Source organism: Halichoerus grypus, chromosome 5 (genome assembly GCF_964656455.1).
Source record: "Halichoerus grypus chromosome 5, mHalGry1.hap1.1, whole genome shotgun sequence".
Lineage (NCBI taxonomy): Eukaryota > Metazoa > Chordata > Mammalia > Carnivora > Phocidae > Halichoerus > Halichoerus grypus.
In genome coordinates this window covers 119,000,425-119,015,759 of record NC_135716.1, presented here as the reverse complement: position 1 = coordinate 119,015,759, position 15,335 = coordinate 119,000,425, and the positions used below count along the sequence as shown (strand labels likewise).

The following is a 15,335-nucleotide window of genomic DNA, read 5'->3' as shown; positions in this document are numbered from 1 at the left end:
CAGCTCCTAGTTTCGTTGATCTGTTCTACTGTTCTTTTGGTTTCTATTTCATTGATTTCTGCTCTGATCTTTATTATTTCTCTTCTCCTGCTGGGTTTAGGCTTTATTTGCTGTTTCTTCTCTAGCTCCTTTAGGTGTAGGGTTAGGTTGTGTATTTGAGACCTTTCTTATTTCTTGAGAAAGTCTTGTATTGCTATATACTTTCCTCTCAGGACTGCCTTTGCTGCATCCCAAAGATTTTGAACAGTTGTGTTTTCATTCTCATTGGTTTCCATGAATGTTTTAAATTCTTCTTTAATTTCCTGGTTGACCCATTCATTCTTTAGTAGGATGCTCTTTAGCCTCCATGTATTTGAGTTCTTTCTGACTTTCCTCTTGTGATTGAGTTCTAGTTTCAAAGCATTGTGGTCTGAAAATAGGCAGGGAATGATCCCAATCTTTTGGTACCATTTGAGACCTGATTTGTGACCTAGGATGTGATCTATTCTGGAGAATGTTTCATGGGCACTAGAGAAGAATGTGTATTCCGTTGCTTTGGGATGGAATGTTCTGAATATGTCTGTGAAGTCCATTTGGTCCGGTGTGTCATTTAAAGTCTTTATTTCCTTGTTGATCTTTTGCTTAGACGATCTGTCCATTTAGGTGAGGGGGGGTTTTAAAGTCCCCCACTATTATTGTATTGTTGTCAATGTGTTTCTTTGCTTTTGTTACTAATTGCCTTATATAATTGGCTGCTCCCATATTAGAGGCATAGATATTTACAATTGTTAGATCTTCTTGTTGGACAGACCCTTTAAGTAGGATATAGTGTCCTTCCTCATCTCTTATTACAGTCTTTGGTTTAAAATCTATTTTGTCTGATATAAGGATTGCCACCCCAGCTTTCTTTTGGTGTCCATTAGCATGGTAAATGGTTTTCCACCCCCTCACTTTCAATCTGGGGGTGTCTTTGGGTCTGCAATGAGTCTCTTGCAGACAGCATATCAATGGGTGTTGTTTTTTAATCCAATCTGATAGCCTGTGTCTTTTGATTGGGGCATTTAGCCCATTTACATTCAGGGTAATTATTGAAAGATAGGAATTTAGTGCCATTGTATTGCCTGGAAGGTGACTGTTACTGTATATTGTCTATGTTCCTTTCTGGTCTATGTTGCTTTTAGGCTCTCTCTTTGCTTAGAGGACCCCTTTCAATATTGCTTGTAGGGCTGGTTTTGTGTTTGCAAATTCCTTTAGTTTTTGTTTGTCCTGGAAGCTTTTTATCTCTCCTTCTATTTTCAATGACAGCCTAGCTGGATATAGTATTCTTGGCTGCATATTTTTCTCATTTAGTGCTCTGAATATATCCTGCCAGTCCTTTCTGGCCTGCCAGGTCTCTGTAGATAGATCTGTTGCCAATCTAATGTTTCTACCATTGTAGGTTACGTATCTCTTCTCCCGAGCTGCTTCCAAGATTTTCTCTTTGTCTCTAAGACTCGTAAGTTTTACTATTAGATGTCAGGATGTTGACCTATTTTTATTGATTTTGAGAGGGGTTCTCTGTGCCTCCTGGATTTTGATGCCTGTTTCCTTCCCCAAATTAGGGAAGTTCTCTGCTATAATTTGCTCCAATATACCTTCTGCCCCCCTCTCTCTTTCTTCTTCTTCTGGGATCCCAATTATTCTAATGTTGTTTCATCTTATGGTATCGCTTATCTCTTGAATTCTGCCATCATGATCCAGTAGTTGTTTCTCTCTCTTTTTCTCAGCTTCTTTATTTTCCATCATTTGGTCTTCTATATCACTGATTCTCTCTTCTGCCTCATTTATCCTAGCAGCACCCCCATTTTTGATTGCACCTCATTAATAGCCTTTTTGATTTTGACTTGGTTAGATTTTAGTTCTTTTATTTTTCCAGAAAGGGTTTCTCTAATAACTTCCATGCTTTTTTCAAGCCCAGCTAGTATCTTTAAAGTCATGATTCTGAACTCTAGATCCAACATCATACTAATGTCCATATTGAGTAGGTCCCTGGCAGTCAGTACTACCTCTTGTTCTTTTTGTTGAGGTGATTTTTTCCATCTTGTCATTTTGTCCAGAAGAGAATAGATGAATGAGAGAACAAAATGCTAACAGGGTAACAACGTCCCCAGAAAATATACTCTAAACGAATCAGAAAAGACCTGAAGCCGGGGGAAAAGAAAGGGAAAGAAAAGAAAAAGGAAAAAGATAAGAAAAAGATAAAAGCAAACAAAAACAGAACAAAAGAAAACAAAAAAACAGAATATGATCAAATATGATCAGGCTGGTGCATAGATCAGTGCCACACACTAGATTTTGGGTGTATTTTGGTCTATTAGAAGAAAGTGCCTCCCAAAATTTTAAAGAAAGAAAAACTTATATATGTACAAAAATAAGGGTTGATATGATGAAGGGATGGAATATGACTGTAAAGATGAAAATTATAAAAAATTTTATAGAAGGAATTGATAAGAAGTTGTTTGAAAAAAGAAAGAAGAGGATTTAAAAAAAAAAAGAAAAAAAAGGGAGAGAATGTGATCAGGCAGGAGACTAGAACAGAGCCATACACTAGAGATTTAGGGTATATTTTGATCTGTTAGAAGAAACTGCATCTCAAAATTTTAAAAAGAGAACAACTTATATATATATGCCAAAAATAAGGGTAACTACTATGAAGGGATAGAATATGACTCTAAAAATGAAAAATAAAAAAATTTTTTTAAAAAAGGGATTGATAAGATGTTGGTTGAAAAAGGGAAAAAGAAAAATTCTGAAAAAAATAAAAGACAGTTAAAAAAATTAACTTTGAAAGACTAAAGAATCATGGTAAAAAAGCCATGGATTCTATGTGCAGTATTGCCCTAGCGCTGGAGTTCTGCCGTTCTCATTGATCGGTAAACTTGGTCTTGGCTGGCTGTTCTCGCTGATCTTCTGGGGGAGGGGCCTGTTGCCGTGGTTCCCAAATGTCTTTGCTGGAGGCAGAATTGCCCCGCCCTTGGGCTAAGTAATCTGCTCGGGTTTGCTCTGGGGAGCTTTTGTTCTCTGCAAGCTTTCCGTACAGCTTTGGAGGCCGAGAGTGAAAATGGCGGCCTCCCAATCTCCGCCCCGGAGGAGCTGAGAACTCGGGGCCCCACTCCTCAGTGTGCCCCCAGAGAAAAGCAGTCAATCACTCCCGTCTCCCGGGTCTCCAGCCGCACTCCGTGCTCACCCAGCCTGTGACCGCGCGTTTCTATCTCTGGCACCTGACCCGTGTGGAGTCTCCAAACCCAGCAGATCCCTGCAGTGCGCTCCCGCGCCTCTCCCCCCAGGGGAGGAAGGGGAGTCTCCCCGGATCTGCCGCTTGTTGGGTCCCTGCTGGAGGAGCAGTGGCCCGACTGTGCCGCGGATCACGGTTTATGGCAACACCGAGCTGAGAGCCCGCGCCTCGGCTCCGTCTCTGCAGCCAGCTTCCCTGCTCCGATACCTGGGAGCTCTGCCGCACTCAGGCACCCCTGGTCTTCCTGTGATCCCGAGGGTCCTGAGACCACACTGTCCCGCGAGGGTTCCACCCCCTGCTTAGTCACTGGAGCGACGTCCTTCAGCGGAGCCAACTTCTAAAAGTTCCAATTTTGTGCCCCGCGGCTCTATCACTTGCCAGAAGCGGCCAACGGAGGCCCCCTCCCCCGCCGTCTATCCTCCCAAATATCGCCTCAGATTCACTTCTCCACACGTCCTACCTTCCAGAAAGTGGTCGCTTTTCTGTTCAGAGAGTTGCTGCTATTCCTTTCTTCGATCTGTTGAGTTCGTAGGTGTTCAGAATGGTTTGATCCCCATCCAGCTGAATTCCTGAGACCAGAGAAAATCCAGGTCTCCTACTCCGCCATCTTGCTCCGCCCCCTCTGTCTTATTAATTTTTGCCAATATGAAGGTTTTTACTTGCTTTTCCTTCATCATTAGTGAGGCCAGGATCTATTTACATGTTAATTGGCTATTTGAAGATCCATAAATTGTCTTTTCATGGCCCTTTTATGTACTTTGCCATTTGATTTATTAATATTTATAGGATAGTTTGTCTTTTGCTGGTTGATTTGTAGGAGGTTTTGGTTTATTGGTGTTACTTTGTATTTTATGTGCTGCAAATATCTATCTTCCTCAATGCCCCTCCCCCATTCTCCTCACAGCTGCTGCTTTTTAATTTGTTTTAAAGTTTTCATGTAATCAAATCTATCAATATTTTCTTTTAAGTCTTCTGGGTTTGAGGTCTTTCTTAAGAAGTGGTTTCCCCCATTCTGAGATTACAAACATATCCTTTCCTTTTAACCTTTTAATATTTTCTTTTTTTACATATAAAGCTCTAATCCACCTGGAATTTATTTTTGCATATAGTGAGAGATAAAGCTCCAACTTAATTTTCTTACAAATAGGTAGCCAATTGCTTTAGTATCATTTAGGGGGAAAATTATCATTTCTCCACTGCTTTAAAATGTCACATTTATCATGTATTAATGTCTTATAAACACTGTAATCTGCTTCTGGACTACTTTATTTTAATTAGCAACTTACCTACAGTCTTTCACCTTCTAGATTACAAAAAGTACATGGACTTGAGGAAATTTAGGGTTCCAATTCTAATAAGAAGTCCTTATTTTAATCAATCAAGGCCACATTCAGTGACTTGGCAAACATGTATTCAGGACTTATAGTATGTTTTTAGTCTACCTCTGTACCAGCTTTGCTATACCCTCCTCGATGGCAGCCTGGTGTTTGGCACGTGGCAGAACACCAAGTAATTATTTGTTGAATGTCTTAATGCAAAATTGTAAGTTCACTTCACTCAGATAAAAGTATATAATTTAAAAGTCATCATTTGATCAGTGTCAACTTTCAGCTTATTAGCAATAAATCTTAGAAGAGGAAATGATAGCTTGCATTCCTGAAGGAATACAACTTCATTAAAGCTACTAAAATAGTATACCTCCTCCAAAATGATGTTGCAATGCACTTGATGGGCTGCTCAGGCTGCTGGCCACTCCCCTCTCCTGTCCAAGATGACTATCACATAGCTTTTACTGTCTCCTTCAATCCCTAAAAGCCCCTCCCCATCAGAAGAAAACCTTTACATCTTCCCTCCATGATGCCAGACCCTGCCTTCCCTCCTATTAGAACAAACGCTCCTGGTTAGGACAAACCGTCCTAGCTTACTTACACAAGGATTTTCTATCACCTCTCTTTCCTGTGCCATTCCTGTCTTCTAGATCATTTTCATCAGCACACAAACAACTGCAAATATCTTCATCTTAAAAACAGAACAAAACAAACAAAACCTTGTCATTAACCCACACCGCTCTCCAGCTACCATATTTTCCCCTTCCTCTCTACAGCAAAACTCCTTGAAAAGGTGCCTGTGCTAGCTGTGCTTTTTTTCTCTGTTCCTTTCATCCCTTGGAACTAACTCCACTCAAGTTTTACTCCCTACCATTCCCCAGAATTGTTATGATTAGGTAACTACTAACTTCCACATTGCCAAAAACAGCAGTCAGGTCTTCCTGCTCATCGTACAGCCCCTAGCAGCCCCATCTGACTCCACTGGTCACTCTGTCCTTAAAATAATTTCCTAACTTGGCTTCAGAGACACCCAGTTCTCATGGTTTTTCATGCCTCACTGGCTGCTCCTTCTCAGTCCCCTTAAATTACCCGCCTTCCCCCCAACACACACACACACACACACACACACACACACACACACACACACCCATCTCTGGTTTCTACATGTAGAAGTGACGCAGGTCTCCATTCTTGAAGCTCTTCTCTTTTCTGACCACACTCACTCTCGAGGTAATCATCCAGTCCCGCCGGTTTAAATATCCTAGTTGACTCTTCAATTTTCTATCTCCATACACAACCTTAGCTCTGAACTCAAAAACTCACATATACAACTACATACTCAATACCTTCAATTGGATGTCTACTCAATATATCAGGCTTAACAAGTCCAAAACCAAAATCAAAGTAAAATGAAACAACAGTAATAATAGCTGGAAACCCTTGCTCTTCCCCAGCATCTGCCCATTCAGTTACCACCCTAGCTAAGCAACCATTAGCTCTTGCCTCCATCACTCCAAAAACCTCCTAGTTGGTCTCTACTTCTATTCTGCTACATTCCCTCTCCCCCAGTTCTATTCTCTAAGCTCTTGTGATCCTTTTAAATTGTAAACCAGACTACATAACTATCCCCTACATGAGGGAATGAAATGATGCCTTCTGTGCCTCGTGCACGCATCAAGCTGACTTGTGACTCAGGGCCTCACTAACTGCTCTCCCCTCCTCCTCATACATCGTACTTGCAGGGATCTGCACAGCACTATTCCCTTTAGGTCTCTGCTCTATGGTTCCCTTCTATTTTTCACCCTCATTTATTTTTCTTCCTGGTACTTAAAACTACCCTACATTCTAGTACATATTGTTTATTATCAAACACCTTTACTAAAATATAAGCTCTATGAGACGACGGGGCTTTTCTTAAATTCATTTTTTTAATCTCAGAACCTAGAACAGTACCTGAAACATAGTAGCTGTGTAATAAATATTTGGTAAAGAAACAAGTAAACAAATAAACATGAACATAATTTGATTATGAATATGGTTTAATGATCTTAATACATAACCCCAAAGGGCAAACCTATTTTTTGGCATTACTCACTTTCCGTTGTTTTACAGAGTCCAATTTTATGAGCCAATATGAAGCCACTTTTGTTTTATGATACTTCCAGTTATCAATGATCTGTTTTGGGGAAGAAACATTAAGAAATTTAATCTAAAATTTTCCTCAAAAGTAACAAAGAGCAAATGAATGGGTTGAAACCAATTTTATTAATTTGTGAAACAGAAGCACTGTAATATCACTTGCAATAAAGAATGTCTACTTGCATAAAGACGTGTGCAAAGATTTCTAAGTTTAAGTAAAGAAGCCATCAGAATCCAAAGTTTTCTCTTCTTGATATAAAAAGCACACAGTCTCTAATAAATGGAAGTCAAATGTCTTCAGGTACATAGGATTTGGGAAGTAGCCCAGAACACAGATTTTCCATTTTAATTCTAAGAGCTATATTTAACACATCACCCTATATAATAACAGAATATTGAACAATACATTAGAAGATAGCCTATATGTAATCAGGATTCTATTATGCCTTTGTTTTGTTTTTATTGGGTTTTTATTTTTACAAATCTGCAAAATTTCCAAATATATATTCTAGTAATATATACTGTAGCAAACAAATTAAAATATTTGCTGCATATAGTAAACATATAGTAAACAACCTAATGTCTTATATAATTACCCATTATATTTTACTAATTATATAAGCCAATTCTTTATAAAACAATCACATCACCCACAAATATTAGTTCTACTTTCTGATTATCTAATTTTTCTTCTACCTGATTCAAAAGGTTGGTCTATAACTAATATCTCTAAGAAATATATGTAAAATGGTACAAAATTTTTGTCTTTACCTAGAAAAGAACTTGATTGAATAAAATAACATGTAAATAAAAACACATCTACATAATGCTTTACAACTAATGTTAATTTTTCCTCCTTTTTCCTTGATGTAACAAATATCAGCTCGTTTGTAAGTAAGATACCATTTTCACTTTTTAAAATATTCATATAACAAAATAATGTATAATATTTGGGGATTTTGCTCATAACTATGGCATGATTACAAAATAGAAATTGCCACTATTAATTTTTTAAATTAAGAAAGTTAAATTTTTGTTATTATTTGTTGTAGGGCTTTTTGGTTTGTTTGTTTTGTTTCAGAAAGACCGTTGCTTCAGACAGGTCTGAAGTAATGATAAAATGTGAAAAATGCCAAGTGCATCGTTCTGGTTCTTATCCTACAACTGGCCACTAGATGGTGCCTTCTCCTCTGGAACAACAACAGCAACAACAAAAACAAACCAAAACAAACCAAAAAAAACCCCACAACCCAAAACCAAAAACCAAAACCCCCCAAAAAACTAAACAAAACAGGGAAACCAGAAAACAATCTTCTGTTACTGAGGGATTACCTAGGAATGTCAATTTGAAACAGATGTTTAAATGAAATCAATCTCTGAAGGAATGCTCTTTCACCAGAAATATCTGAATAACTTGGAACTTCTTTCTAAAATAGGAGTAAGTCATTGACTTTAATGTGAATTTTCAGGACTGTGTCATTTTAGAATGTTCCACTGGGTGGTGCAAATGTGTTTATAAGAAGAAAAACACACCCGACATAAGCCATTTCACAAGTTGACAAAAACCATTCAAGGTATCACATTCAAATATTCTTGACATTTCATACCCAGGGCCCTATTTTTTTTCATTACAACTCATCCCATGTTAGATCCTTCTAAATCTTTACAGAAGGAAGCTTAACTTTGATATTTCTTTCATCATTAAAAACAGTAATTATTTAACAGTAATTATTCTTACTTGATGAAGCAATTGCATCATTAAAATAAGACTAGACACTAAAAGATACGTTGCATTACTGATTACGTGACCTCACTGCTCATGAATCATAATAATTAATATAAGCCCTGTATTTTCTAAAGCTTGTGGAGGTTGAAAAGAACACCAGTTAAGTTTACCATGTCATTGAGAATAATGCCATCAGGAAATAAATTTTAATATTTTAAGAAGAATAATAAAAAGTTGCGAACTCCTTGAAATTTCATATACGTCAGATACTCACATCTTCTATCAGAAGTAATGATTCTGCATCTGATTTTCCTGGAAACCGGATCTTCATGTCCTTGAGGACAAATAAGGTCTGACTTGTTAGATCGTCTTCTTGTTCCTTTGTTCTCAGTTGCCGCAAAGACTCACTCTTAAATTTGAAAGAATACAGATATTTGGAGGGGGTCTTATTTCATTGTGCCACTATAATCTGAAAGATATTTCTAGGTAAAAATGATGCACTTTTAATTAAAAAAAAAACAATGAAAAAGAAAATAATTTCTTTTACATTTATTCTTAGGGTTAACTGGATACGATTTCCCAAGAGTGTCTTTCACACTTCCACACAGTTATAGTTTATTTAGCTCAAAATACTAAAATAAAAATATAAGTGTTTAAAAAAATGACTTCCTGGTCAGTTCATTTGTTACATATACCCTAGGCAATTCTTGATTAGAAAAAATAATTATTGATTGTTACCAAGTGAAATTCATTCATTTATATTTTCTAAACTCTTCTATTTGGGAACATCATTCACATGAAATAAACAAATTAAATAAATCCCTGGCCTATGTGAAGGTACAAGGAGATATCTATTTGAGCATCTACAAGTAAGCCTAGTTGCAAAATAAACTCGCTGACTTCTTCAACACGAATCTCTGGGATTCATGCTAAGGACAGAATGATATATGTTAATTTAAATATAAAGAAAACATTATCAACAATGTTAATACTTCAGTGCTCTAAGGATAATTTATCAATGGTTTGTTTTTTTAACCTATTAATCAAGAGTCCCATTAAGGAAAATTTACTGTCCAACAAATTCCCCCAAATTTACAGCTGTACTGCACAATACACTGCAAAATGATATACCTACTCAGATGAAATTCAACAAAATTATCCTACACCATCAGCAAATGGAAAATAAAATGCTATTCTCAGTGTCCATCCTCAAGTTCTATGATATAGTGGAGTCTGCTTTTTAAGTTACAGGTTAAGATAGATGAATAATCCAAATTCCAGAAGACCATGAGCTGAGTTACAGAAAGGATCTGGGGTTCAATCTGTCCCCCTCCCAGACAATCCCTTTGCCATCTAAATCCTGAGTATAGTGCTCCTGTAATCTCAGAGGAGCAGAATCAGTGACTTACCATCTGAGAGTTAGGAGAGCTGGCATCATTAGTGTGAGGCAGATGCCTCATGTAGGAGGAGGCACGGTTTAAAGAATGTGACCGGGACCCTGAAGTTGGCCGGGATGCTGGTATCACTTGTTGCGCAGAAAAGGGGCGGCTGTCCGCGCTAGAAGGTGACTGAGAAGAGATGGACCGAGGGCAACTGACTGAGCGCCTAATGGAGCCTATGATAATGGACAGGAGGGACAGTAACGTAGCAGAGTTAGTAAGTTTCCCACTGTATTGGATTTAAACTAACAATTAGACCACATGGTAGCAAAACAGCAATAAATGTGAAAGCATAGACATCATCATGAGACTATGAGTTTGAAGTTAATTCTTCAATTTAAACAGTAAATTTGGTGCAGAACCCCTATCATGTATTAAGAATGGTTACCATGAGAACAATTTTTTAAACAGTTCTGTTCTTGAAACATGACATAAAAGAACCAGAAGAAAGGGAAACTAACATTTATGGAGCACCTTCTATAAGCCAGGCATCTTGCTAGGTGCTACACTTTCATCTTAATCCTTACAGAAACCCTCTGAAGTAGGAATCTGCATTGTCTGGAGGCTCAGAAGAAGAACTTTCTCAAGATCACATGATGAGAAAATGGCCAACCTCAGGTTTAAGTCCTGACCTATATAATGTCAGTATCCTCCCTTTCTTTCTATAGCATGATGCCACCTACTATCTTTGCATTAGACTGGTCATTTATTAGAATCTGTGTATAGGTTAAAAATAGAATATTTTACAGCAAGATTCACAGGGAGGGATAGAAAGGAGTCTAGAGAGTGGCCAGAATAAATTAATGTTATAGAATTTAGGGCACGTAAGAGAAAACAAAACAAAACAAAACCAGTAAAACAGAAGAAAGACATAAAGATTATCCTAATAGAGTTTAAATATATAATTGGTATTACAAGAGTTGTAGTAGACAGGTAGTCTTCTTATTCACAGGAGAAAAGAATGAAAAGAAAACCTAGATTTAAATTCCCATAGTAGAAGATTTAAGTCAAGAAAAAAATTTCTAGGTCTAGAGGGTTGTTATCAGAACAAATGAGGGAAAACCAAAGAATATCTTCCCCAATGAATATTGAGACCATTTAAAAAAGAGAACCAACTGTTTCAGGTAAATTTTGATTGCTGGCACAGGGAAATAGAATATCACTCAATATCATCAACAGTTATATCCTTTTTAGTTCATTTTGTAAATACCCTCTGTTCTATATTCTCTCTCTGCTCGGGGAATACATCAATCTTCATTAATTAAATAATATAATAAAACTCACATGAAGGCAGGTTGAATACCCAAATATTTCTCTTCATTAGCCGTTGAAAAACATTTAAGCCTTTTAAAGGCAATGGACATAAACCTTATATTTAGGGATGTATTTCTATAGGATATTTTGAGCCTAATACCATTTGGTTCTGGTGAGTATAAAAAATATACTCATTAAAGCTATAAAAGATGTTTAAAAAAAAATTTCCACTTGTTCCAATTATTAACTTTCTTCTGAACCTAAAAGTCACATCCAATTTTTTTAAAGGACTATGCTTCTAGAAAAGAGCTGTGTGAGGAACATATCACTAGTCAATCTGCTACTAGGAAAACACAAAAGCATGTGCTACTACCTACACCTTGTTTCTGCTCTCTTCAAGGGCGTAAGGTGATAGTTTGGACATGTATAACCTGATCACAGGTGCAGAAGGAAAATATCCTTTCTCTTGAATCAGCACAGATTCCCATTTTTCCCCTGCATACACTGGAAATTCAGACAGAATAATTAAATCACTAGATACGCCAATAATATTTAGGTAGATCAGCAAAAAATGGTTGTAACTTGCATATACAAGTTATTTGAGAAAAATATTTCATATAGTTTTATATATGAACACCTTATATCAACCCAAAATATATCTTTGAAACTATAGCAAGTGTAAATTTCCTAAGTTAGCTCTCTACACCAGAAAATGTTACACATAATCTGGATTTTGTCCCATCATTAGCATCACTTCGGAGAGAAAGCTCAAGGAGGTTTTGTGGCTATGGTATTCCTTAGTGTAATATTAAAGAGAGAATATAAAACAAATGGAAACCTTTGTGGTAATTCCTAATGACTATAAAAATAAAATATAACTAATAAGGAAGAAGATATATAACTGAGCTAAGTTAGCTTTAAAATGTGAATTCACACTTAAAAACGTTTTTAGTGACTATTTTTCTGATCTCAATTTATTTTTGGTCTGAGAACAAAGAACAATGTCAGAGCTATAGAAATCTTGGCAACATTTTCGCAACCCTACCCTCATCCTCTGTTGGCTTGCGCTCTTAGGGATGCACACCTTACACAAGGGGTTAAACAACCGATGAGATCTGGACAAGATAATGTCAGCTTCCAAAAGAGAAACAGAGTCATACATTCAGAGACACACTGAAAGTACTTAAGGCATCTTTAAGGAAAAAAGGAAGTAATTGATAAAATAGCTAGCAAACTCTAGAACAGGTGCTCACAATAGACATCTTAAATGAGTAAATAAATAAATGAAATGCAATATAATACATTATTTCCCCTCCAAACACATGAACTCTCAAAGACAGGAACATTAGCATGTATCTTTATAAAAACAATTCAGTAAAAGAAAGTAAAGAAAAGGGAAAAGAAAGAATATTAAAAGTCTTCATGATAATTTGGTAAGAGATAATTAAAAATCTTCATCTGTTTGTGCTGCATTCCTCGTGGCATTTTGCCATAAGTATGGAAGGCCAGGTTTAAAGCACTCTCATTACCAGAGAACTAACATATTAAGTAAACCATTGCTGGAAATCAACGAAGGATCACAGTTGTGTTTACTGCGTGACTGAACTGGTCCCTCTCATGGAGCCCTGGGACAATGGAGGACGAGGCAGAGACAAGAGAGATAGGGGTTAAGAAAAGCCCTGCCTTGGAGGCAGCATGGGGAAAGAGGGATCCAAATGAGCCTGAGAAAACAGCAATGCCGCACTGGACTTCGGGGGATGAAAGAATTGTGGACACATGTGAAATCAAAAAAGGAATGAACGACAGAATGGAGGAGAGAGAAAATGTGAAAAGAAAGGAAGAAAGAGAAAAGAAGAAGGGGGAAAGGAAGCCAACAGAGCAGCTGGTTGGTTACTGTCCAGAATACTTGCTGTAGGTATCCCAAAAGTCCTCACTTAAGTGCTTAGCCCTGATGAAAACAGGAGGGAACAAAACTTCAACTATTTCACAATTGCGTGGCTCACAGAGAGGTTCAAGTCAAATGCCTGGAGAGATACACACATTTTTTAAGAAGAGGTGAGCATATAAAATAAAACTGGTGACCAAAAGGGAGGCAAAGCGGGGGGAAATGAAACGAGGGAACATAACTGTCTTAAAAGAGAATGCAGCCCGCAGATCAGCAGCCATGAGGCCCATTTCACAAAATCCATGCAACAATCCAGGACTTCACAAAAACTATGAAATAGAGAAGAAAGGACTCGCAGAGATCCTTAATTCAGCCTGTTTGTTTTCCATTTGCAGCCCCTGGAAGGGACTGTGCGGTGTGCCCAGGTCAGGTGAGGGAAGGAAGTGGGATGGAGTCCAGGTCCCCTCACACACGACAAGGGTTCTTGTGGCCCAAGGTCTTTTATTGAGCTCAGTAATTTCCATTCCATAATTCTTCACATAACAACGAAATTAGAAGAAATTAACTTACTGGATTGTTGAATTAATTTGTAGTTGTTGGACTGTTTAAGGTTATACGTAACTTGCTTTTCTCTGTTCTTATTTTGGTACTCTTCGTTCTCGTTGTCCTCGGATTCTGAAGCGCTGCGGCTGCTGTCGTAACTGCTGTCACTGCTGTAGTATTTCTGTCTTTTCATTACCTCAGAGCTCTCAGGCATGGAGGACAGAGGCTAAACGAGAGGGAAATGGGTTCTCCTGTCAGAACTCACAACACTGCTAATAAATTACTAGCATGAGGAGCTACTATTCTTAATTTCCCGCTTATGCTTGCTGCTTTTCACCAAAGCCTGAAAACCCCCCAAAGCATGACTGCCTCAAGGCTGCCGTTGGCCGCCGTGCTAGTCACTGATGGTTCTGCTTCGGCCAAATGGTCCTTCTTCAATGCTACACAGCTCAGTCGTGATGAGGAAAATACTGTTTCTGCGTGATTTGAGGAAATGACCAGAGTACCCACAAAGAATAACAAAATAAAGTATTTGAGATGAAAATGAAAATATAAAAATCAGAGACGTAATCAGCTTTTCTTCATTCCATACAGAGAGATTACTCATTACTCATCAAAACGCAGACATGTACTTTTGTTGTATCATTGATGTGCAGAGTCACTCAGTAAATGTGTGTGTGTGTGTGTGTGTAGCTTGTGAGAGAGAGAAGAGAGAAGGGCGGGGGTGGGGGGAGAAAGGCAGAAAGAGTAAGAAAGCAGCAGCCAGTTAAACCACTGCCAGGAGGAGCGCCTGGGTGGCTCAGATGGTTAAGCGTCTGCCTTCGGCTCAGGTCATGATCCCAGGGTCCTGGGATCGAGCCCCGTATCAGGTTCCCTGCTCGGCGGGAAGCCTGCTTCTCCCTCTCCCACTCTCCCTGCTTGTGTTCCCTCTCTTGCTGTGTCCCTCTCTGTCAAATAAATAAAATCTTTAAAAAAAAAAAAAAAAAAAAAAAACCACTGCCAGGAAAGGGGCGCCTGGTGGCTCAGTCGGTTAAGCGGCTGCCTTTCACTCGGGTCGTGATCCCGGGGTCCTGGGATCCAGTACCACATCGGGCTCCCTACTCTGTGGGAAGCCTGCTTCTCCCTCTGTCCCTCCCCCTGCTCGTTCTCTCTCTCTCAAATAAATAAATAAAATCTTTTAAAAAAAACCCACTGTAAATAAAATAAGATAAATTACTGTTAAGTATAGTAAGGCTACATCATTAAACACAGCCTATGAGCCTATCCACTCAGATAATGTGTAACCCAAAGCAAGGTATTCCTCACATGTCTAATTTGCTGTGGATATTTTTCCAAATAAAAATTTTTAGTTAATTGTCTACTTTCCAAATTGGTTCTGAACAGCTCATGCCTCTTCTCGTAGGATTTCTAAATCTGACATATAGGTCTGGCCATAATGGAGGAACATTGCTCTTCATTGCCCATGCTACATAAAATAAGTGGTATCATGTAAAAATCAGCATGGCAAGAATTTTTGGAGGCTAGGTGCCATGTAGAAGGGTAAATCTGTAATGATTCAAAATGCCCTGCTGTTATGTTCCAATATTTCCATTAGAATTACTTGTCTCCAAACCTCCCAATCAATGTGTTTCCAAGGATGCCAGCCCAGGGAATAAAAGATAAGGGAAGTAGGCCAGCTTCACTTTGGAAAGAATGTGCACAACCAAGAACAAGACATTTTTATGACTTAATCATTTTAAGAGACTATTTATTATACAAACCATATGCC

The 15,335-nt window shown here is 38.1% G+C and overlaps 1 protein-coding gene across 6 annotated transcripts in view; it reads right to left on the bottom strand.

The window, feature by feature from the left end:
* The window catches only part of TTLL7 (tubulin tyrosine ligase like 7), a 150,541-nt gene that overhangs the window by 42,537 nt on the left and 92,669 nt on the right, over positions 1–15,335 (bottom strand). For all 6 annotated transcript variants that reach the window (XM_036089899.2, XM_036089900.2, XM_078072835.1 and 3 more), the window contains 4 exons: positions 13,595–13,793; positions 9,856–10,061; positions 8,721–8,855; positions 6,677–6,757 (listed from right to left, as the gene is read on the bottom strand). In XM_036089899.2, coding sequence (XP_035945792.1) covers positions 6,677–6,757; positions 8,721–8,855; positions 9,856–10,061; positions 13,595–13,793 — 621 coding nt within the window. The remainder of the gene's footprint in view (positions 1–6,676; positions 6,758–8,720; positions 8,856–9,855; positions 10,062–13,594; positions 13,794–15,335) is intronic.